General features: G+C 37.7%; 1 protein-coding gene and 1 long non-coding RNA gene across 2 annotated transcripts; both read right to left on the bottom strand.

The window, feature by feature from the left end:
* Nucleotides 1-6139: 6139 nt before the first annotated feature.
* LOC147313745 (uncharacterized) lies at nt 6140-13136 on the bottom strand. The gene is made up of 3 exons (XM_086262961.1): nt 11952-13136; nt 6411-8198; nt 6140-6280 (listed from the first exon to the last, which is right to left on the bottom strand). Exons 1-3 carry the CDS (start codon nt 13134-13136, stop codon nt 6140-6142), a joined length of 3114 nt encoding a protein of 1037 aa, XP_086119087.1.
* A 135-nt stretch (nt 13137-13271) lies between these two features.
* Nucleotides 13272-17729, bottom strand: LOC147313744 (uncharacterized). Its single transcript, XR_015125104.1, has 3 exons — nt 17664-17729; nt 15635-15666; nt 13272-14379 (listed from the first exon to the last, which is right to left on the bottom strand). It is a non-coding gene; the product is annotated as an uncharacterized LOC147313744 (long non-coding RNA).
* Nucleotides 17730-23522: the final 5793 nt, after the last annotated feature.

Raw genomic sequence — 23522 nt, 5'->3', positions numbered from 1 at the left:
CGAATTTCCTACCCTCAAACAAGTCCAACTCATTTCAGAACGGTAATAGGTGAGAAAGAAATTCTTGAATTGTGAGCGTCAGGGGTGTCTGAAGATATTCGGGGACAAGCCTCATGTCTTAAAGTCGCTTCGTTAAGGAGATATGACGATTCGAATATGCCTCTCATTACAGAAATCCAGCGATGATTTTGAACAAGCTCTCCATTGACTTTATATGGAGAGTTTTGAGACCTTGTGTTGGTCTGAGGAGATTTGCAAAAATTCTATAAATCCCACAACAATGATAGTGACATTTTCTGAAAGCCAGCAAAAATACCTACGTTTTGATGTATAATTTGTGGAAGTTGAGTGAAAATTGAGCAAGTAGCAAGAAGTTGTTCGGACATGAAGTGAAAATTGCAAAACCTTCAGTGGCACACTGGAAGCCAAGAGCATAGCAACCATAACAACGCATGTATTTTGTGAAAAATCACAATTTTGCAACTCAAAACTTTAAGAGGCATAAAAGTAAAACAGTAAAACATTTGAAAAAGCTGAATCATACCTGAATAGCCCAATAATTTGTGAACATTTTAAAGTTTGAATGGTTGTTCTAGGTGAAAATATGAGGAAGTAGTTAAGTTTCAAAAACAAGCAAATTTTAGCAGAATTGCAGAAGTTTCCCATTCATTTCAATGGGACAAATTAAAGGAAAAAAGCTTAATATTTTAAAAAGTATAATAGTTAAAAATAGCAAAAATCGTAGCGTAAATTACCAGAAATAGCAGAATAGTTTAAAATTTGAACGGTGAAAATCGGCTGAAAATTGTGGAAGTAGTTAAGTGCCAAAAAGTGTACGGAAGCAACTAGAATAATAATAATAATAATAATAATAAAGAATAAAGAGAAACAGGAACTCAATAGTGTGGATGCTTAAAGCATCCACACAACTAGAAAAATTTGCATTTCCTGCGAAAATGCAGTGTGGATGCTTAAAGCTGAAGCTGTATGCAAAAAGTAGCTGAAAAAGCTGAAAAGTTGCAGAAATTGTAAAAACTTTGCAGAAGCAAAAGAACTTTGCTAAAATGTAATAACTTAGCAGAACTGCAATCACTTAGAGGAAACTGTAAAGCTGAAGCTGTCTGCTGAAAATAGTTGAAAATAGCTGAAGAAGCTGAAGAAATCAAAGTCAGTGTTTAAAAAGTTGCTGAAATTTTAATAACTTTGCAGAACAATATCAAGTTAAGAAAAATGTAATAACTTAGCAGAAATGCAATAATTTAGAATAACATAACTTAACATAACATAACAAACAAAAGTAGTGTAACCTAGCAGAAATAATATAATTTAGTAGAAAATTAAAAACTTGGCAGAAATATTACAACTTATCAGAACTGCTAGAAATTTGCAGAAATGTAATAATTAGGCAAAACTGTCAACAGATAACAGCTGAAAATGCTGAAGTAACCTCAAAGTTACTTGTTTAACTGTGAAAAATTACCAAAAACATTAGAAAAGGAAGAAAATGTGCCGGCAGATAAACTAATGTGGAACAAAACCAAGGTAAAATTGCGAGTTTGCACAGCTGGTGAAATCTAAAAATGGCAAAAAAACATAACAAAGGCAAGACCCACACAAACAACATTTAGGTAATAAATGCACAAGATGCTGCGGTCAGAGATTAAAACACCCAAAAATAATGTTATTGAAATGCCAAAAAGTGGCAGAAAGTTTAGAAAGTAGAAAACCAGTAGTAGAAAAGTAGAACATTCAAATATTTTTAGAAACATATGATACAAAATATTTACTCAGTTGTTTCCAATGATTACAATAATGGCATAAAGAAATAAAAAATACCATTTGGGACAAACAGAAAAATATTAATAGAAAATGCAAATCAAATTGATCTAAAATCTATACAAACAATTGAAGCATCTGTTGGAATTGTGAACATATCCTTGTTTGCCATGTTTATGTTTATGGCCCTAAGATGCGCAGACACATGATAGGCTATTAACTGCAAAAATATACACATATATAGCAAGTGAGAGAGTGAGTTTTGTGTAAATACCATTTGGCAAGGATAAACAACATGTTCCTATGCCACATTAAAATTTTCATAAGCTTAATTTTTTCAATTAGTTTACAGTTTCCTGATTTGATGATAAATATGGTACCAATCTACAAAATACTGTCAAAATGAAGTCCACATTGTGATATATTTGAGGTGTGGAGAGTCACACAGCTGAACAATCGATTTGCATATTTAAAGAAACAAGGATCAAATAAAGAACATCGTTGTGGAATAAATTACAGTGAAAAATAATCACTGCTTTGCGTTAGAGAGTGACTTATGATGAGGTATTAATTGGCTTAACTTTACCTCTAACAGCTTTTCACATAGTGCTGTGACCAGGGTGAAATCCATCATAAAGTAACTGTAAACAGTAGAACCATTAGCATGAATGTTATGGTTCTACTCTGATCAAAACTCAAGTCAGCTGTTTGACCTGATATAAAATGATAAAGAGGAACACATATAAATGACCTTTATGAACTTTTCAAAATGACTTTATATGTCTGACCCATTATCTATATATATTACAGCAGCGGTCCCCAACCCCCGGGCCTCGGACCGGTACCGGTCCGTGAGTCGTTTGGTACCGGGCCGCGAGAGATGAGGCTCAGGTGTGAAATGTATAGTTTTCAGGGTTTTTATCGGTTTTCAGCGTTATTTTGTTATCGTTTTTATCGTTTACTCGGTTTTCCTGGGTCTTTTCATGTGTGTTATGAATAAATTTTCTTTTTTTCAGTACCGGTACTAGTTTTATTTTGTTATATTTATCCGCGACACCTTAAAGGCCGGTCCATGAAAATATTGTCGGGCATAAACCGGTCCGTGGCGCAAAAAAGGTTGGGGACTGCTGTATTAGAGCAGATGTGGAAAACCACTGTTAGACCTACTCTATACTAATGTAGTTACTGACACCCCATACTAAGGCAGGATTCATACAAACACACATTATTTATTCTCTTAAACACTTTCTTTTTTCACATTTTGAGATTGTGTAATTTCTAAAAAGAATACATGTAATGGTTCAATAGATATAGTTATTTAAATGTCCATAATAATCACATGATCATTTTTGTACATCCTACAATCCAGGATTTAGAGCTGTGTGTCTGTATGAATTCAGCTTGCTATACTTATAGACTTAGATATATTAATCCACTATTTACCCAAACAAGTTACATTGTTTGGGTAAATAGATTGGGTTTGTTCTACAAAATAATTATTCAACAATAAAAAAAAAACACAAAAAAAATCTGCACATTAATCCAGAGTTCAGTTTCATATGTCTGATATTGTTAGTTAAATCTGATGACACAAACACAGTCAATAATTCATTGCTAGTGTGACATGTGGTCCTTTTTGCCTTTGACCAATGATATGCTGGGTACTTGGACCAGTTTAGTATTTGCTGTCACAGAGGAATGTTAACCAGAAATCCAGAAGACAAAACTTAAAAAAAATATGTTAATTGCAAACATGTTTTTGCTTAGTAAAAGGATTGAAATTACATGGAAACTGTCACCTTAAAGCCTCATTGTAAATATCATCACAAACAGATGTTTTCCACACAGTTAACAAAGCTCCACCACATCCGATCACTGCACATAAATCTAAATGAAAACAAAAACAAATAAAAAAAATAAAATTAACACAAGGGAAGACTTTTGACTTAATAACTACGCTTAAAATAAGTGTTACCTTTGAATATTTGTGGGAAAAATCTGATGCTACCCCAAGAATACAAAGCCACACTGGAAACGATGACAGGCTTGCAGCCCCCTGTCTTCCTGGAGTCAGGTGCCTGATCAGTAGCAGTGAGTTGACAGAAGTCGGTGTCTGTAAGAGTGGCCAAACACTGATACTCTGTCCACTTGAGTAGAGTCTAAGAAGCTGGAATGCAGGCACACTGGACGAGCTTGTTCTAAAAAATACAGAAAAAGGAACATTTTATTTGTGTTAAGGCCTAAAAACTACAAATAAGTTATGCAATGAACAATGTTGAAATACCTTATAGGTGCTGCAGGCCACATAACCAGAATCCAGAGCAATCTCACACTCACATGATGGTGAGGAAAGACATGAGCTCTGCAATGAGGTTTGAATGTCTCAGTTGGGACACTGAAGAACTCAGAAGACAGCAATACCTGCACAGAGAGACAGAGTAGAAAAAGCATAGATTTGTAATCCATAATGTGAATTAAAACTCAAAAAGTGTCAACAAGTATAATCATTTGAGTGTGGAATTATTTATGCACTAAACAGGATTTTAATTAATTAATTGAATTAAAAACACTGACATTTTTTATCAAAGATAAAGAATCATACCGCTCTCTGCTCTGAGGATCACTGAGCATCTCTGACAGGAAATACAGTTTCCTCAGTAGGAGTCATCATTCATGGTCTCAGAGGTGTGTAGTGTGGCAGCATCATGATGGTCTCCAGATCAGGCAGGAGGTCAGGTGATGGGTGTGTCATCTTCTCCATTGAAGACATACTGGTATGGCAGTTCATAAAACAGCAGTCTCTGTGTGGCATGTAGTTATCTGTGCAGTCCAGCACTGATGGATCAGGTTTGGCTTAGCAGTTCATGAAGATGGTGTTAAGATGTTGTTGTTTCAGCTGAGGATGGTGAAGTTTGAAGGTTTTCCCACAAAGGAAACAGGACTGTGTGTGCCCTGTCTGAAAAAAATACATCTACAAAACATAAAGTGCTTTTAACACCACCCACCCCCCCTCCCCACCCACCCATCTCAGCCCCCAAGTGTCTATATAATGCTGGTATGGGGTGTCAGTTACTAAATCTAATTAGTGCGTCAGAAAGCGGGGGCTACACCTAAAGCCCCCGCTTTCTGATGTCTTTGTTTATTAGCAGCTTTTTCCAGCTGCTCAGAGAATTCTGACTTGGCCTTTATCCACCCAAACCCAAACCCACCCGGATAAAGGCCAAGTCAGAAAATTGATGCAGAAACTTTCCATGTACTTCTAAATCAGTTTTTATACAAATTCTGTAAGCTGTGAAAATGTTTTTCTCTACATAATGTATAATTATAGACATCTCTGGTAGCCTAAAGATAGTTTAAAACTTTTAACATTTTTTACCTGTAAAACATGATAAGCAAAACCTCATTCATCCAAAAAAACATTTGATTCTACAAAATTTACTATAATCAAGAAAATATAATTGTCTGTATTTATTCATGTGACCCATAATAAATACCTGCATTTATCTGTGATTTATTTATTTACTATTTCATATTTGAAAGCATCTTGGAGGGGAAGATCTCGTTTGTTGAGATACATACGTCAGAGTAAAAAAAGTATCAAAAAAGGAGATGACAATTAACATCCATGAAAAAATGTATAAGTAGATTTAGTCATTTAAAACATGAGAATAAAAAATAAATTATGTCCGTTTAATGCAGTATATTTCAGATCTGAGGTGCATGATAACAGAAAGCAGATCTCCCGGCTCTGCATGAAGTACAGCCATGATTTGGTGACATGATTAATAACATTGCAATAAGAAAGGGTCTTCTTACAGACAGAGTAGGGAAGACAATTTTTTCCAATGAAAAATATTTTTCATACTCTACAATCAGTAAACTCTGTAACAAACATGATCTGTAATTGTTTCAAAACTCACCAGACGACTTCATGATTGGCTCGAGGACAGGACACAAAACACAGGGTTGTGGTAACTGTAGTATGATCTCAGAACACCGGAATGGAGACATTGATCTGGCTGAGAAATAAAAATGAGGTCAAGCAGGGTGTTCTTGTCTGTAGTGGCAGAAGTGATCAGCTGTGAATACCCTCTCGACTGAAACTGCTCCAGAATCTGTTTTCTTCCACTCTGCAACTGGTTCTCATTAAAATCTCCACACACAATGATTGGGTGACAGTCCATTATTTCAAGGGAATCTAAAAGACTTACCAGGTTTTGCATGAATGGTGTCAAACTGTAGTCAGGGGGTCTGTACACAACAGCAATGAGTGCAGGGAATGGAGCCTGAACCTTCAACACTAAAAACTCAAGATCAGTGACATTATGCAGATACTGTTTTACCTGAACCTGAAAATGATTCCTCAAATACACAACAACTCCCCCACCACTTCTGCTGGCCATGTGAGGAAAGTTTGTGTAGGACACATGTCTGTTGCGTTTGAACATGGTGTAGCCGTCCAAATGAAGACTGTCTGCAACAAAGGAGCCTTGGAGGTGAGACTCTGTGAGACACAAAACATCTGCTAAACACATTTCATGATGACTCTTGATGTCACTGATGTGAGATGGCAAACCCTCCGTATTGTGATGGATCAGTGTAAGAGTGTCAAGTCTGCTGGCTGTTTCTCTGACCTGAAGAAGAGGCATCATTTCCTCAACGCTGGCTTGTCTCATGGTTTGGAGTGCTGCAGTTACCTCGGGATTGGAGTAAATCTTTTTCTCATCCAAGTCCTGCAAATAGAGTCCACTGAGAGACGTCACCCTGCTGAGAGCAACATAAGCCATACCTGGTTCAAAAATGTTCTTCATTGAAACTACAGCTGTCTGTGTTGTAAGACCCTGAGTTTTGTGAATTGTGCAAGCGAATGCTAGCTTTACAGGAAACTGTCTGCGTACCGCTCCTTTAAACTTCAGACTCTCCTCTGCTCTCTCAATGTAAACCAGATCATCAGATGCTGCATTAGCACTGCGGTTGTGTCTCATAGGCTGCCGGTTGTCCATTCTGAGCCCCAGTTTGATTATGTGTCCATCATTTTCAGATCTCACCACCTTTACCAGTATACCAAAAGCACCGTTGACTAAACCGTTTAGTGTGTCCAAGTTTCTGGTCAGCATGACTCGAGCTCCTTCAGCAACATTCAGAGTGTCAGGTAAATCATTTCTCCCACCTGTAAATGGTTTGTCTCTTCGTTCCATTCTGCCTGTACGTTTATCCTTCTGGAAATCGTCTGCAGTGATGATTATGATGTTTGAATGAAGCTTCTTCAGGGTATCTGTGTTATGGGATTCCACATTCTTGTTGGTGGCATAAATGTGTAAGACCTCAGTTGGACATTCTTCTGGTGCAGTCACAGCCTGTGACAACAAATCTCTGTCGCACTGAGAAAGCTCATCCGTCTTTTCTTTCACTCTAATCCTGTTCAGCATCTCTGCAAAGGCCACATCATCTTTCTGACGCATGATCTCGGTTAGAGTGATCATCTGAAAATGTTCCTGCCATAGGTCAATCTGTTCTGGATCGTAAACGCAGAGAGGTTTAGACTGTCGCACTGGTGGCAGCTGGTAAAAATCTCCAACAGCTAAAACTGACATTCCACCAAAAGGTCTCTGAGTGCCTTTGATTTGTTTCAGTCTTGCATCCACATAGGCAAAAAGGGGTTTTGAAACCATTGAAATCTCATCAATAACAATAATTTCTGCATTCATCAGCTCAGATCTGACTTCATCCAGTTGGTTACCAAGTCCTTGAATGGGTGGTTTCAGACTCCTGGGTAGTTTCAGTAGAGAATGTAATGTAGAGCCATTGATAGAAAAAGCTGCTGTCCCGGTAAATGAAGTAAGTAAAACAGTTGGATTTGATATGTCAGCTTCTTCTGCATTAGCAGGCAGTCTGCTCAGGATCTTTGATGCTTCAGAGTGAATACATTTAATCAGATGTGACTTTCCAGTTCCTGCACCACCGTTGATATAGAAGAAAAATGGATCTGGGTTCAAACCACAAACTCGCTGAATACACCAGTCTCTTATGGCATAGAACACGCAGGCCTGCTTCTGGTTCAGATTCTGATACATTACACGTACCACGGCTGGATCGACTGCAGGTTGTTCTCTGATGGCTCTGATCTTTGTTACAGCATCAGACTGACGACTGTAGTCAGGGACATTCTCCTGTTCGTTCTCATCATCAGAATGTCTCTCAGGAAGATTCTCATCACATTGCAGCCTCACAACTTCAGATTCAGGAGCCAGATTACACCATTCATCGATCACAACATCCCTATTTTGTTCAAACTCTTCCAGTGCACTCTCAATATCCTCAGAGTTCTTCTCATACTTGTCTTTATTTCTTTTCACAATCCGTTTCACAGACTCACTGTGGTCTGAACATGGAAGTCGCACAAAACCCGAGTTGTAGAAGGACTGATAGGTTTGGAAACATTGTGGTTTCAGTTCCTGCTCTGATCTGTGTGGAAGGTAAAGTCTCAACAGTCGACCATAATATTGCTCAGGATCTTTTTCCTGTGAACAGTGGTAATACCTGATTATAGCTGGTTTATCATTCTTTCGCCTTTGTACAAATCCAAGCTGGTTTAGAAGAGGAAGCACATCTTTTCCTTCATTTGGACCACTCACCAACCGGCACAGGGCAGCAAAATCAGCCAGCGACATTTCCTCATATTCTGGGGTCTCAGGTCTGCATTTGTATTTATCACTCAAACTTGTCATCCAAATATTACAACTGTCGTGTGTTGTGCTTTCCAGGAAGCTCATGGGCCGACTCATTTTTACTGGGTTATCATCTGTTGGTACAAATACAACACTGCGGGAACATTTTTTCATTTTTAGGCCACAGACTCGAGTCACACACTCCTGTGCGCTGATCTCTCTCTTTTTTGAGTAAGCCTGCATCACAGCTCTCATTTCATCACATTCATTGACGGTGTTCTTATCAGAGTTATCGATAACTGTCTTCAGGTATTCAGAGAGGCCAGATTCTTTCTTTGTTATATATTTACAGAGGTATTCTACACATGAATAGGCATTCAAAATGAATGAGACATCTAAATTAGAGTTCCAGGCTTCAAGCAGATCTGGGTTGTAATTGTTGATCCAACAGTCCTTTGGGTCACGTTTCAGAATCAGAGCTGTTTTCTTGTTTATGTTCTGGAGGCATTGTTCATACTCATTCATTGTCAAGTTGCATCGTGACAGAATCTGCTCTATGGTGAGGGAAGCAGCTTCAGGTTCCTTCAGCAGGTTCAACAAAGGTCTGAGTTTGGCTTTTGCAGCTTCAGTGTCTGAATCCTCATCCTGTCTCACAATCATTGTTCTTGTGGATGGTGGTTTTGGAAACCCAAATCTACAACCAGAGTTCACACTCTTAAAGCATGTCTTTGTGTGGTTCTTGCTGTGCTTTTGTAGTTCAGAGACTTTTTTGTGCAGTTCAGGTTGTTTTTCTGGATCAGGGAGTTGAGCTGAGATGTATCTGTCCACAAAGTCACAGACAGTTTGGTCATCATCCACATCTGCTTCTACCTTTTCTCGAATCCACAGCAACATGTGTATATGCGGACTACCTCTGTGCTGGAACTCAACTCTGTAAAAGTAATCAATGATCTCACCAAGGGGCTGTGCAGGAGAAAAAAGCAAATCTCTGAACAAAGCCTCAACACGCTTATCAAACATCCGCATGGTGGTTACTGGATTTGATCTTAGAATTTCACACTTTTCTGACCAGTCCAGGGCTTCAAAATCAACCTCTTCACCTTGCTGTCTCTTTATTGCTTGAATCACTTCAGGCCATCTCATCTCAGCAGCAGAGAAAGTGACAAAGAACTGAGGTGTTCCTATTTGACGAATCATACTGAATAAATCTTTGGTAGTTTTCTGCCAGTAAGCTGGAGTTCCTCTGAGTGGCTGCATAAATCTGATTGCATCTTTATTTCTTACCAGCTTCTCTACTTCTGTCTTACTTTGTAACATTCCTGATGTGATTTTGCGTCCATCTTTGGTCATAGTTTTACCTTTCCTTAGCTGTATTGTCATGCTGGAATTAGCCAAATGTATTTCAGTGACAAACTGTGAGAAAAACAGGTAATTTGTGTCTTTAGCAAATCTTGCATCAATGTTGAAAAGCCTTGACTTGAAGTAAGCACTTGGTGTGAGTTTAAGAAGTCTCTTTTCATCCAGTGTATTCTGACCGGTAGGAAACTGCACAGGAAATGCCATGGCTTCCAAATGAGGAGTTCTGAAGAAGCTAACAGGATTGTTTCTTTCTGCAGGAGCCACACAATATGTGTTATCAGTGAAACAGAGAATCTCTTCTGAAATGTCAACAGGCTGCAGACAACTTTCTAGAGCAAAACCTCCATTGTTCAAATCACTTTCTGGTTCATCTGGATTTTGTTCCTCTGGTTGTTCATCACAGGATTGCATATTAATAGCTTGTTCACTTTCAGACTCACTTTCGCACAAAAGGGCATCTTTTTCATAGTTGTCAATTTCCATTAAATCTGCTTCATCATAATCATCACTTCCCATGCTGGCTTCATCACTGCTGTCATCATCAGGTAACGTTGGATCACAAAGCAATGCATCATCTCTGATAATAATATCTGTGTACTGTGGATGAATTTGTTTGAGTTTACGCAGGGCTTGAATGAGTTTAGACCAGGTGACAGTCTGGAACAGCTGATGGCCTTTGTAGCACAGTCGTCTTTTCAGCTTTATCCTCATGATCTGTGATTGGCTTCTGATCCTCGGTAAACTGTCAACTGTTTGTTGGACTTCAGATGGTACACACACCACATTACCACGTATGAGTCTCTGTCTGCCCTTTGGAAGTGGAATAATCTTAGCAAATGGTATGCATTTGGCAATCAGATGTCTCTCCAGAATGTTGAGATCGCACAGTTCAGCTGGAATATCCTGCAGTTCTAAACCGTTGACAGCAGCAAGTCTTGGCATGCGTCCACTTTTGAGGGAACTGTGACACGTGTGACAGATATACTCCTTTTTTCTCTCAACAGGAAAGCTGCAGTGATCATGACATGCTTCATCACACACATGAACAAATTTACCAGTTAGACACTGCTGAGCTACAATTTGGTGTTTTGAGTAATTTTCTCTTTTGCAGATTTTCACCTGATTAGGAAAAGAAGCTTTTAGACAAACAGTACAAACATAAGATGGTGCTGACTTAATGTTGGATCTGAAACGAGATATGGCCTCATTCATTAAAGTGTTCTCTGGATGACACTGTAAACTGTCAGCTGGTCGATGCATCTGACGATATTTTCTTTTTATTTTCATTGCACATCTGATATTATGCATCTGTCTAAAAGAAAAACCGTTCCAATATTTTACTCTCATTCGTTCTCTCATATTGTCCTTGTGTTGCTGCTGAAATTGTCTCTCTTCTCCATAACGTTTAGTGATGTAACATTTTTTTTTCTGTCTAAATTCTACACTTTCTTTATATAGGTTAGAAACATATGACCTCATGTAAGCTTTATGTTTCTCTCTGAATTCGGCACAAGTTCTGTATATTGTTCTTATACGCTCTTTGTGCTTTTCTCGGAACACGGGAGATTCTCTGTATGTTCTTCTTATACGCTCCTTCTGCTGTTCTTTGAATATAGGAGATTGTCTATAAGATTCTTTATATGTTTTTCTCATACGTTCCTTCTGCTTTTCTCGAAAAATGGGAGATTCTCTATATGTTCTTGTTATACGTTCCTTCTGCTTTTCTCTGAATGAAGAATCTTCTTTATACATCCTTATGACACGTTCTCTTTTTCTCTCTCTAATTTTAGCACTATCTCTATAGATTTTTCTAAAATGTTCTCTCTGTTTCTCTCTATATGTAGCATTGAGTTTACACAGATTATTTTTGTACACACTCTTCTTCTGTCTGTGATCAGGATCATGAGACTTTCTGCTAGAATCTTTTTTCTTTGCCTTAAAGCTTTCATCAAAAGCGTACATCTGTCTTTCTTTCTTTTTCTGATTTTCCCTTCTCTGTGGTAGTTTTTCTTGGACCAACAGTCGTCTCCTAATCTTTCTCCTTTGCTGTTTATTATGCTTCAACAGTTTATGTGAGAGTTCATCTGTTGTCATAGTTAAACAGGAGGCAGTGTTTAAATCATTCAGAGGAACAGAATCTTTTGTTACCTGAGTGTCTCTTACAGAAGATGCAGAGGTTTCTATTTCTAAATAATCAGAATTGTTCAGCTCAGCAGCTGGCTCATTTGAATAATCCACTCTGGATGACATCACTTCAGTAGCTAAAGTGTCGGCCACAGTTTTCTGTGTTTTCTCAGTGGATTTGGGGGTTTCAAATTTAGGTTCATTTAAAGCTGGTGCTGGAACAGTTGTGGCTGTTTGTCTGTTTTCATCAGCATTTCTTTGGTCAGCAACGTTTTCACTGTGGAACTCAACAGGCTGTAGCTCATAAGCACAGGTTGGTGCGATGCTACACATTCGGTACAAACGTTTGATCCTGTCAATCATGTCGTTAAGACGTGTGAATTTTAACATAACTGCAGTTCCACCACTTACACTTAGCGACAATGGCATTCCTGTAGACTTACGTGGGTGAGGATCAAAATATGCGTATCCACCTGAAGTCAGCCTGGAAACTGCAATGGCTGTTCCTCCCATGACTAGCAAAGCATAGCAAATGTCTGAAGCCAAACACTGTAGTCCCTGTTCAAGGCTCGGAAGATGATCTGTACCGTCAAATGTGCCATAAAGAGCAAACTGAGACATGTCGACTTGATACTCGTGTCTGCGGCTGATGATCACAGTGGGAAGTTCATCACAGGCTAGAAACACGCTGTTCACAAACCTCTTTCTGGCATCTGAATACACGGCATGGCCTTTGTCCAACACACGGTTAAGATCTGCTCTGGTAATGAATTCATCCTCGTGTAAGAATGACAGGAAAACCAAACTGTTCGCCATGCATTGCTGATTCCGGTACTTTCCATACTTAGCATTGGCCTGGCTTCGGGATGCACAGATGCTACTCACTTGTGGACGACTTTCACTGTTTGTAACCTGTACATGAGACGGTCCTGGAGCTTCTCCATCATGCTGCGTTTGCACAGTTAGCTGGGGTTCAGTCTGGATTACCTGCTGTACTTTAGCATTTGGCACCGATGATGAGCAAACACCTCTCTTTACCACATCTGCATAAGACACTGCGGCTGTCTGAACGCTGAGCTGCACTTCTGGACTGGGAATACTTGTAACAGACACCTTTACCTGCTCACCGGTCTGAGAAAGATTTACCTGTTCCTTCTGCTTTTGCCATCTAAGCTTCTGGGACTGTGACCTTTGACCTTTCCTTGGCATTTTGTGCAAGTACAAACTGGACCTTATATGTATTTATACACAAATGTATACAAAAATCAACCTGTAAACACTGAAAAACTCCTCAAGTTTCTATTAAATGGATAAATGTAAAACTATACAAATGGTAAAGTGTTCTTATAACTGTTTAATTGATGTAAAAGGCTGACTTAAATACAAACTCAATATAAAAGTTATTGAAAGATCTTTAAAAAGTTTTATTGTAGCTTTTTCAAAAACTGTATATTATACTTTTTTTTTTTAACCAGACTGGTTAATGAATAGGTCTATACTTCTGTGAAGTAATATGCAGAATAAATCTCAACAATCAATCAACAGGCTATAATAAAACTCTTAGTTTTAAAGTAGACTTTGTGTAAATCTTTCAGATATCTAAAATCTAAAGCAAATATAAGGAGCTGTGGTGGTGTAGTGATCAGATGACAGGCGATGAGGATTCTTCAGCTGGATGTTCTGCAGCAGTCAGGAAACAGGAAGTCTGGGTTCTCAGGGCAGCCTCTAGATGACAATTGTAACTGAATACTTACACTGAGTGACAAAAAAAGGGTTTGTCCTTAAATAATAATAGTTTAAACTTGTAGTCAAATGTTATAGCCAGTGAAACAGACTTGAAAAATGTATTTGAATCTAATTTAATATTTATCTAAATAGAGCAGTCTGAATGTATATATTACAAAATAACCAGATTGTCTTATTACAAATAAACCTTTAAGAGGTGTATATTTTATATAATTTCTCAAAGTAATTGCACCTGTAAGCCAAACTATCACTGTTTATTTCAAAGTGTAATGCAAAATTAAAATGACAAATGTAGGGCTCTGTAAGTAGTTTCTACAGTGAGTTCTACTGTACTGTATATTCAACTTTTTACTTGTAATTTCCAAAAAAATGAGTGGATATGAGAGAGTTTAACGACAGGAAAGATGGAGCAGTGAGAGCAGAGATCTCTCAGATTTCTGAAAACAGATCGTCGAAGTTGCGGTAACTTCAATTTCCAAAAACTTGGTTTGTTGTCAACCTTGGTTTGTTGTCAAACTTGGTTTCTTGTCAAACTAGGGCTTATGCTTGTCAAAATTAGATAGAGTTCATGGCGGAGAAATGATAGAAGATAGAATCCCTTGTCAAAAAAGATGGAGCAGGGAGAGGGAGAGTGATAGGACAGACTGAAATTGCTTGTTAATGGCTTGTCAAAGATAGAGGGAGAGGGTTTTCTGCAGCAGGTCACCTGTAAGACAAAAAGGGACTGGAATTAGGCATATTTCCAATAAACATGGCTTTCCAGTATTTTTCAAACTATAAGTCACACTTGAAATCCTTTAGTTTTATTAATTCTGGCTGTGCTTACTGACCTCAACCCAATTTTATGTGCTACACGGCGCTCAAACATCTGTCAAAATGTTTTAGGTATGACTTTGGAAAGCTACAAAGCTGTAATGCTCCAACAATCCATCAAGCGCTGCAGCTTTGTAGCTTTCCAAAGTCATACCTAAAACATTTTGACAGATGTTTGAGCAAGTGTAATAAAGGCATTCATTACTACAGAAGTAAAAAGAATAGGCACCAATATTTGTTGGCACAAGTGCAGGATATACCAAATATTTCCTAAACAGAAGCTTTGTGGCTCCAACATTTTCTACAACAGGTCAGTACTAGTAAAGTGTGAAAGCCAAAACTTTTCAAAATGTTAGATACAAAGTAATTATATAAATCAGAAGCAACAGAAAACCTCATCATGTCTGATATGAATATACCTTTAAATATTGACATGTTACAATAGCAGAGGTGCACCATGTTTTGTAATTAAAATTAAATGTCTTAAATTTTTACACTAAAAAGCCCTTTCATTATACCTGTTGCTAGGAATATTTATGTATTTTGCAGTCACCTTTTTGGCAACTTTTCTATTAAATTTTAAAACACATATTCACCAAATAAGTGATAAACTAATTAGACACACTGGCTGTAATGTACCTAACAATGTCCACTCACACCTCTGGTTCTCTTAGTTTTTCATTATTGCTTAACTGTACAAAACACTTCTACAGTGTTCTGACTTTAATGTAACACATCAGCAGAATTTGAGAGACAATATGAATCAATCACTGTGCAGCTCTTAAGTGTTTGAGCAACCACTTATACCGACTCCCCTAAAACATTTCATTGTTTTGTCTGCTACTTAAATCCACAAACATAAGGAGAAAATGAACAACTGACATTTAGCTGTATGTTTGGATTTGATAAGCCATAAGAAATTGAAATCATACATAAATGGGCTATTAAACTTCAGGGACATTTTCAGGGACAGTCAGAGGTCCCGTGTGAGGACTTTGCTGCTACGTGTAATAAATCCTGACTTTGTGTTTTTGCCAATCAGTAAATGGAAACATATCACAAAAAGTCAAACTACTGTATGTAAGTTGCCACATGTGCTACGCAATGCCAGGTTCATACTGCTTCAGTTACAATCACTGTTTACTTACCAGCAAAGGCAAAACCAAAGATCTCTTTCACTCTGTGTAACAAAAGACAAAGCACAAAAATACAGAATGAGACAACTCAAATCAGCATCACAGTCAATACTGCATCACTCTGTGTAGTCCAAAAGATTCAGTACACTTCTTTGTTTACCACAGCAACAAACAACTCTCCTCTTTTTTCTACACCTTATTAAAGATTACTGTCTTCATTAAGGTAAAATGTGGTTTCATCCATTTGTAATAAGCCACACACGTTTCTCAGTTATGTGATAGCTCTATTAGTTTGGTGCTATTAGATAACACAGTAGATTTAATAAGCAATGATTTGCTACACCTAGCTCTGCACACTTTATCAAATTCTGACATCACAATTTCAAAGCATGAACAATCATAAATGAAAGCTTGGATGTTATTTTTGTAGGCTTCAACATTTGAGTTCTTCTGCATTCAAATTCTGCTTCCTAAAAATATTATCACCTGCACACAGTATCATTTAATATGCTGTTGTTTTAAATATCTACATATCATATTTATAATATTAATGGTGCACTGCTGCATTTTATTTATTTGAAGGTGGACTTTTTTATATTTCGTTAGTTTTTCACAAAGTGAGAAGTTAAACAGAGCTGCAGGTGTAGGTTTCATTAAAAAAAAAAAAACAACCTGCACAAACAAGTGTTTGTTAAACAGTTCTTAAAATTTAACTAAAAAACTAAAATTAACTAATTAAAAAAAACTTCTTGTTAAGAGATGTTATTATTCTTATATTATGTGTTTCATCCTCACTCTCTCTCTCCCTTCTGTTAATTAACCCACAGCACAAAAACACACCGGTACAGGCACGTGACTCTTTTTCTCCCAGCTTTCAGTCAGAAGCTGTGTCCCAAAATGTCGGCTGCATCCTCCGGAGGCCGCATTTGAAGGCCGATTATGTCACAGCCAGTCGACGAAGGCTGTCTCAAATGCGGCCGACAAATGAGTCCTTCATTTCCCCGAATAAACTTTTAACATATTTTTAGGCGAGAAAGTAGCGGTGTAAATTACAAATATCTGCTTGGTTTATCAAGACATCGCATATTTGCAAAAGTGTGCCGACGTTTTCAGAGACGTCTGTCACCCACCGGCTCGATGGCAAGCCGGGAGGGGGGTTCAGACCCCGCTCTTTCGCTACTCAGGTTAAACATGATATACAAGTCACTCTGATAACTTAAAAATGTAATTGTTTGCCTTTTTCTGTGTTTTATTTGTTCTGGAGTAAATCGGTTTGGCTGAGATCAAAGTTATTAGATTATTAGATTAAATAAAGCTTTATTAATCCATCCGGTGGGTCCTCCGGGATTTTCACACAGCTCAATAAACGTTAAACGGTCGAGAATTTACGCCAGTGTCCTGTTATATTTTAAATAGCAAGGAGCAGACGGCCGAGTTTATTAAACTCCAGCGAGACAGCGGTGACGCAAATCTGAAGGCTAGACCGTCCAGTTTCACAGCCTTCTCGGTCCACGTAGACCGCGAAAGCTGGGTCCTCCGAAAGATGCAGCCGACGTTTTGGGACACAGCTAATGGCGGTAAAATGGCTCCTTTGAAGTTGCCGACCCTGCTGCTTCAGCAGCTAATCAGTGGTTCTAAAATGACGGCTCATTACCTCACAACCGAAAGAATGAGGCCGTTTTTAACTGACTGATTTGTGAAGAGAACTAACTTCAGCTTCCCTAACAGACTCAGAAACACTAACACACCGAATGAACCAAATACAACACAATAACTGTAATAAACAATCAAATGAACCATATTAATTTCACACTGGGCCTATAGCAGCTAGGCTAGGCGTTAGCACTTAGGGCTAGCATACCAAACACTCCTTTTAAATAGTAAAATTACAACGTTTCACTAAAAAAGCAGCCATTGTGTTACTTTAACATGACTTATACTTCGACTGGCTTCATAAGTCACTAACAACAACTGGGTAAATCCCTCATACAGCTTATAGACATTTCATTTCAGATAAGAGAGACAGAGAAGCAGCACTTACCGGCACGGATTGAGCTGAGAGTGGACGGAGATTCAGGAGTCAGGCGGAGACGTAAAAAAGGAGGCATTCACGAGTAGTGGGAAAAGTGGGAAACTCCGCAATTACACAAAATTGGCATGGAAAACGTGAAAATATATGTAAATTTAAATATTATTATACTAGATTTTTTTACAACAAAAAACAACTTTTAATTTAATTCTATAAGTTTAATAAATGTTTCAAATGGGATTCTTTGAATTTGAAATAATGGTTAAAAGACATAAATAAACACAAGGTCATTATGTTAAAATGTACTTTATTATGATAGATTTATTTAACTGACTGCAGTAATAAGAACAGTCTTCTTCTGAACACCAACACCAAGGAGCTGGTGTTGGTGATCGCCTAAGCATCCTCACAGTAGGAGCTGCAGAGGCTCATCTCACTCCACTGCAGGACTCAAGAGGTTCAGGAGGTCCCTTAACCCCACTGCCATGAGACTTTTTAACAGCGACTCCTGACATGTTCATTGCACATTTGTTTCTTTTACTCCAATACATATTGGTTGTAATCATATGAATTCTGAATTGCTTTAAAGCTGAAGCTGTCTGCTAAAACTAGCTGAAAAAGCTGAAAAGTTGCAGAAAAGGGTGGCCTTTTGTTGTGGGCAGTCTGAGGTACACCTGTGCACTACTCATGATGTCAGATCAGCATCCTGATGTGGCACACCTGTGAGGTGGGATGGATTACCTCAATATAGCAGATGTGCCCACTACCACACATTTGGACTGATTTGTGACCACTGTTTGGGAGGGATGGTTATATTGTGTATCTGGAATGAATTTTAGGTCTCTACGTCCATCCCATGAGGAATGGGAGCAGTAACAAAGGTGTTGCGTTTATATTTTTGTTGAGTGTATATTTGGCAGAAATACTATATTTGGCACAAATCTTATAAAATAGCAGAAATAGTATGATTTAGCACAATAGTAATAACTTAAACAGAAAAATTGGAAAAGCAAAATGGACAGGTGAAAAAATGCTGAACATGCTGAGGGTCCCTCAAATATACTTGTTAAATGAAAAAAAATCAGCAAAAAAATCTATAACAGCCACACAATCACAAATATGTACACATAAGGAAACACACATGCACAGAGAGACACACACACAACATCCAATTCAGTCACCCAGTCTAAATATATTGAATTTGAATCTTAGAATGAGATCATCCCATTAAAAGGCTTACTCTCTCTCTCTCTCTCTCTCTCTCTCTCTGTCACACACACACACACACACACACACACGCACACTCACACACACACAGGGAGAGAGAAGTAAGTTTCTAGGTCAGCCTGGGAGCTGCTGAATTTGAATCCACCAATCAGAGAGCCTGTGGACTTTTTCCCGCCAAAACAGGTGCTTCTGTTTACACACGCAGCACAGAGAGGCACAGGATTATTGCAGTCTATTTCTCATAGTGACGACTCCCCTCAAACAAATGACCATAATTTCCTAACTGTAGGGGCTAGAAGGGTCATTCTTACACCGTTTTGTTCAGAAGAGATGGGGGAATCTTCAAGTGTTGACAATTTATCATTAAAATATGAATTTTTAGAGATATATGACATGGATGACTTGTTGACTTAGAAGCCACGAATTCCCCAATATGCAAATTTGAATGCCTGGAGCCCACATACATGATTGGCTGGCTGGGAAGCTGTGCAGGCCCTGATTTGTGGATTTGAATTCCTCAACCCTCAGATATGATTTGCTGGCTTAGAAGCCATGAAGGCCCCAATATGCAAATTTGAATGCCTCAGGACACATATGTGATTGGCTGGGAAACCGTGCAGGCCCTGATTTGAAAATTTGAATGTCTAAGTCCTCACAGAGGATTGGCTGCCTGGGGACCTGGCAGAAATATATAGAAATAGTATGATTAAGCATAAATACTACATTTAGTAGAAATACTATGTTTTAGCACAAATACTATAAAAAGCAGAAATACTATAATTTAGAAGAAAAACTATATTAGGCACAAATCTTATAAAAAGCAGAAATACTATAATTTAGCAGAAATACTATGTTAGGCACAAATCCTATAAAAAGCAGAAATACTATAATTTAGCAGAAATACTATATTAGGCATAAATTCTATGAAAAGCAGAAATAGTATGATTTAGCAGAAATACTGTATTTAGCACAAGTACCGAAAAGTACCACATTTAGCAGAATAGTAATAACTTATTGAAACACAAATGCACAGAGGGACACACAAACACAGGCTCTAATCCAGTCAACCAGTCTAACTATATTCAATTTAAATCCTACAATGACATGCTGCCAAATAAGGGCAGGGTCCTCTCTCTCCCACTAAACACACACACACACACACACACACACACACACACACACACACACACACACACACACACACACACACACACAGAGGGAGAGAGCTGCCGAATTTAAATCCACCAATCAGAGTGGCTGTTTACGTTTTCCCGCCAAAACAGGTGCATCTTTTTACACACGCAGCACAGAGAGGCACAGGATTATTGCAGCCTATTTCTCATAGTGACGACTCCCCTCAAACAAATGACCATAATTTCCTAACCGTAGGGGCTAGAGCGGTCATTCTTACACCGTTTTGTTCAGAAGAGATGGGGGAATCTTCCAGTGTTAACAATTTATCATTAAAATATGAATTATTAAAGATATTTGACCTGTAATGCACCATAACTGAGTAGAGCGAAGCAAAAACTGCCTTGACTTGCTCTCAAACAACGCTTTGTAACTCTAAATCTATTTGGAGTATCGATATCATTCTTTCACCGTAAGAGACAGCAGGCTTTGGTGAACAATCATGGAAATTTTCAGGTCTCTGTGGAAATCCAACAAAAAGTTATGACGAGAGAAAAAAGTGGTTCATTTCCACAGTTTGAAATCTGAAGAAATCTGAGCGAGGGACAAATTTCCTACCCTCAAACAAATGTAATTCATGGCCAAATGGTAATAGGTGAGAAAACAATTCTTGAATTGTGAGCGTCAGGAGTGTCTGAAGATATACCAGGACAAGCCTCATGTCTTAACTTTGCTTCGTTAAGGAGATATGACGATTCGAATATGCCTCTCATTACAGAAATCCAGCGGTGATTTCTAACAAACTCTCCATTGACTTTGTATGGAGAGGTTTGAGACCTTGTGTTGGTCTGAGGAGATTTGCCAAAATTCTATAAATCCCACAACAATGACAGTGACATTTTCTGAAAGCCAGCAAAAATACCTACGTTTTGATGTATAATTTGTGGAAGTTGAGTGAAAATTGAGCAAGTAGCAAGAAGTTGTTCGGACATGAAGTGAAAATTGCAAAACCTTCAGTGACACACTGGAAGCCAAGAGCATAGCAACCATAACAACGCATGTATTTTGTGAAAAATCACAATTGTGCAACTGAAAACTTTAAGAGGCATAAAAGTAAAATGGTAAAAGATTTGAAAAAGCTGAATCATACATGAATAGCCCAATAATTTGTGAACATTTTAAAGTTTGAATGGTTGTTCTAGGTGAAAGTATGAGGAAGTAGTTAAGTTTCAAAAACAAGCAAAATTTAGCAGAATTTTGGAAGTTTCCCATTCATTTCAATGGGACAAATTAAAGGAAAAAAGTGGAATATTTTAAAAAGTATAATAGCAAAAAATAGCAAAAGTCATAGCGATCATTAGCAGAAATAGCAGAATAGTTTAAAATTTGAACGGTGAAAATCGGCTGAAAATTGTGGAAGTAGTTAAGTGCCAAAAAGTGTACGGAAGCAACTGGAATAATAAAGTAGAATAAAGAATAAAGAGAAACAGGAACTCAATAGTGTGGATGCTTAAAGCATCCACACAATAACTAGAAAAATTTGCATTTCCTGCGAAAATGCAGTGTGGATGCTTAAAGCTGAAGCTGTATGCAAAAAGTAGCTGAAAAAGCTGAAAAGTTGCAGAAATTATAAAAACTTTGCAGAAGCAAAAGAAGTTTGCTAAAATGGAATAACTTAGCAGAACTGCAATATCTTAGAGGAAACATAATACTTGGCAGAAATACAATAGCATAGCAGAATTTAGCAGAAATATTGTAACTTACCAGAAACATGATAACTTCTCAAAAATACAAGAATTTAGGAGAAATAGTATAAGATAACAGAAAGAATATATTTAGCCAAAAATACTTAAACATTACAGAAACACTATGATTTAGAAAAATAGTACAACAGAGCAGAAATATTGTGATTTACCAGAGACACTGTGATGAACTATGAATATTGTAATTTTAAATTGAGACTATGTTTTAGCACAAATATTATAATTTGGCAGAAATACTATAATTTAGCAGAAATACTATATTAAGCACAAATCCTATAAAAAGCAGAAATGGTATGATTAAGCACAAATACTACATTTAGTAGAAATACTTTGTTTTAGCACAAATCCCATAAAAAGCAGAAATACTGTACTATGATTTAGTAGAAAAACTATAATTAATCAGAAATACTAAATTTAGCAGAAATACTATATTAAGCACAAATACTATGAAAAGCAGAAATAGTATGATTAAGCATAAATACTACATTTAGCAGAAATACTATATTAAGCACAAATCCTATAAAAGCAGAAATAGTATATTAAGCACAAATCTTATAAAATAGCAGAAATAGTATGATTTAGCACAATAGTAATAAGTTAAACAGAAAAATTGGAAAAGCAAAATGGACAGCTGAAAAAATGCTGAACATGCTGAGGGTCCCTCAAATATACTTGTTAAATGACAAAAATCTGCAAAAAAATTTATTACAGCCACACAATCACAAATATGTACACATGAGGAAACACACATGCACAGAGAGACCCACACACAAGATCCAATTCAGTCAACCAGTCTAAATATATTGAATTTAAATCTTAGAATGAGATCATCCCATTAAAAGCCTTTCTCTCTCTCTCTCTCTCTCTCTCTCTCTCTCTCTCTGTCACACACACACACACACACACACACACACACACACACAGGGAGAGAGAAGTAAGTTTCTAGGTCAGCCTGGGAGCTGGTGAATTTGAATCCACCAATCAGAGAGGCTGTGCACTTTTCCCCACCAAAACAGGTGCATCTGTTTACACACGCAGCAGCACAGAGAGACACAGGATTTTTGCAGTCTATTTCTCATAGTGACGACTCCCCTCAAACAAATGACCGTAATTTCCTAACCGTAGGGGCTAGAACGGTCATTCTTACACCGTTTTGTTCAGAAGAGATGGGGGAATCTTCAAGTGTTGACAATTTAATATTAAAATATGAATTTTTAGAGATATATGACATGGATGACTTGTTGACTTAGAAGCCACGAATTCCCCAATATGCAAATTTGAATGCCTGAGACCACATATGTGATTGGCTGGCTGGGAAGCCGTGCAGGCCCTGATTTGTGGATTTGAATTCCTCAGCCCTCAGATATGATTGGCTGGCTTAGAAGCCACGAAGGCCCCAATATGCAAATTTGAATGCCTCAGGACACTTATTTGATTGGCTGGGAAACTGTGCAGGCCCTGATTTGAAAATTTGAATGTCTCAGTCCTCACAGAGGATTGGCTGCCTGGGGACCTGGCAGAAATATATAGAAATACTATTATTAAGCATAAATACTACATTTAGTAGAAATACTATGTTTTAGCACAAATACTATAAAAAGAAGAAAAACTATAATTTAGCAGAAATACTATATTAAGCACAAATCCTATAAAAAGCAGAAATACTATAATTTAGAACAAATAGTATAAAAAGCAGAAATACTATAATTTAGCAGAAATACCATGTTAGGCACAAATCCTATAAAAAGCA

Source organism: Aulonocara sp. 'chitande type north' Nkhata Bay, linkage group LG15 (genome assembly GCF_057382095.1).
Source record: "Aulonocara sp. 'chitande type north' Nkhata Bay isolate Kocher_YH1m ecotype deep benthic linkage group LG15, A_spYH_male_GT1.1, whole genome shotgun sequence".
Taxonomy (NCBI): domain Eukaryota; kingdom Metazoa; phylum Chordata; class Actinopteri; order Cichliformes; family Cichlidae; genus Aulonocara; species Aulonocara sp. 'chitande type north' Nkhata Bay.
The sequence above is the reverse complement of the archived record's forward strand: the minus strand, read 5'-3'. Positions and strand labels throughout refer to the sequence as shown.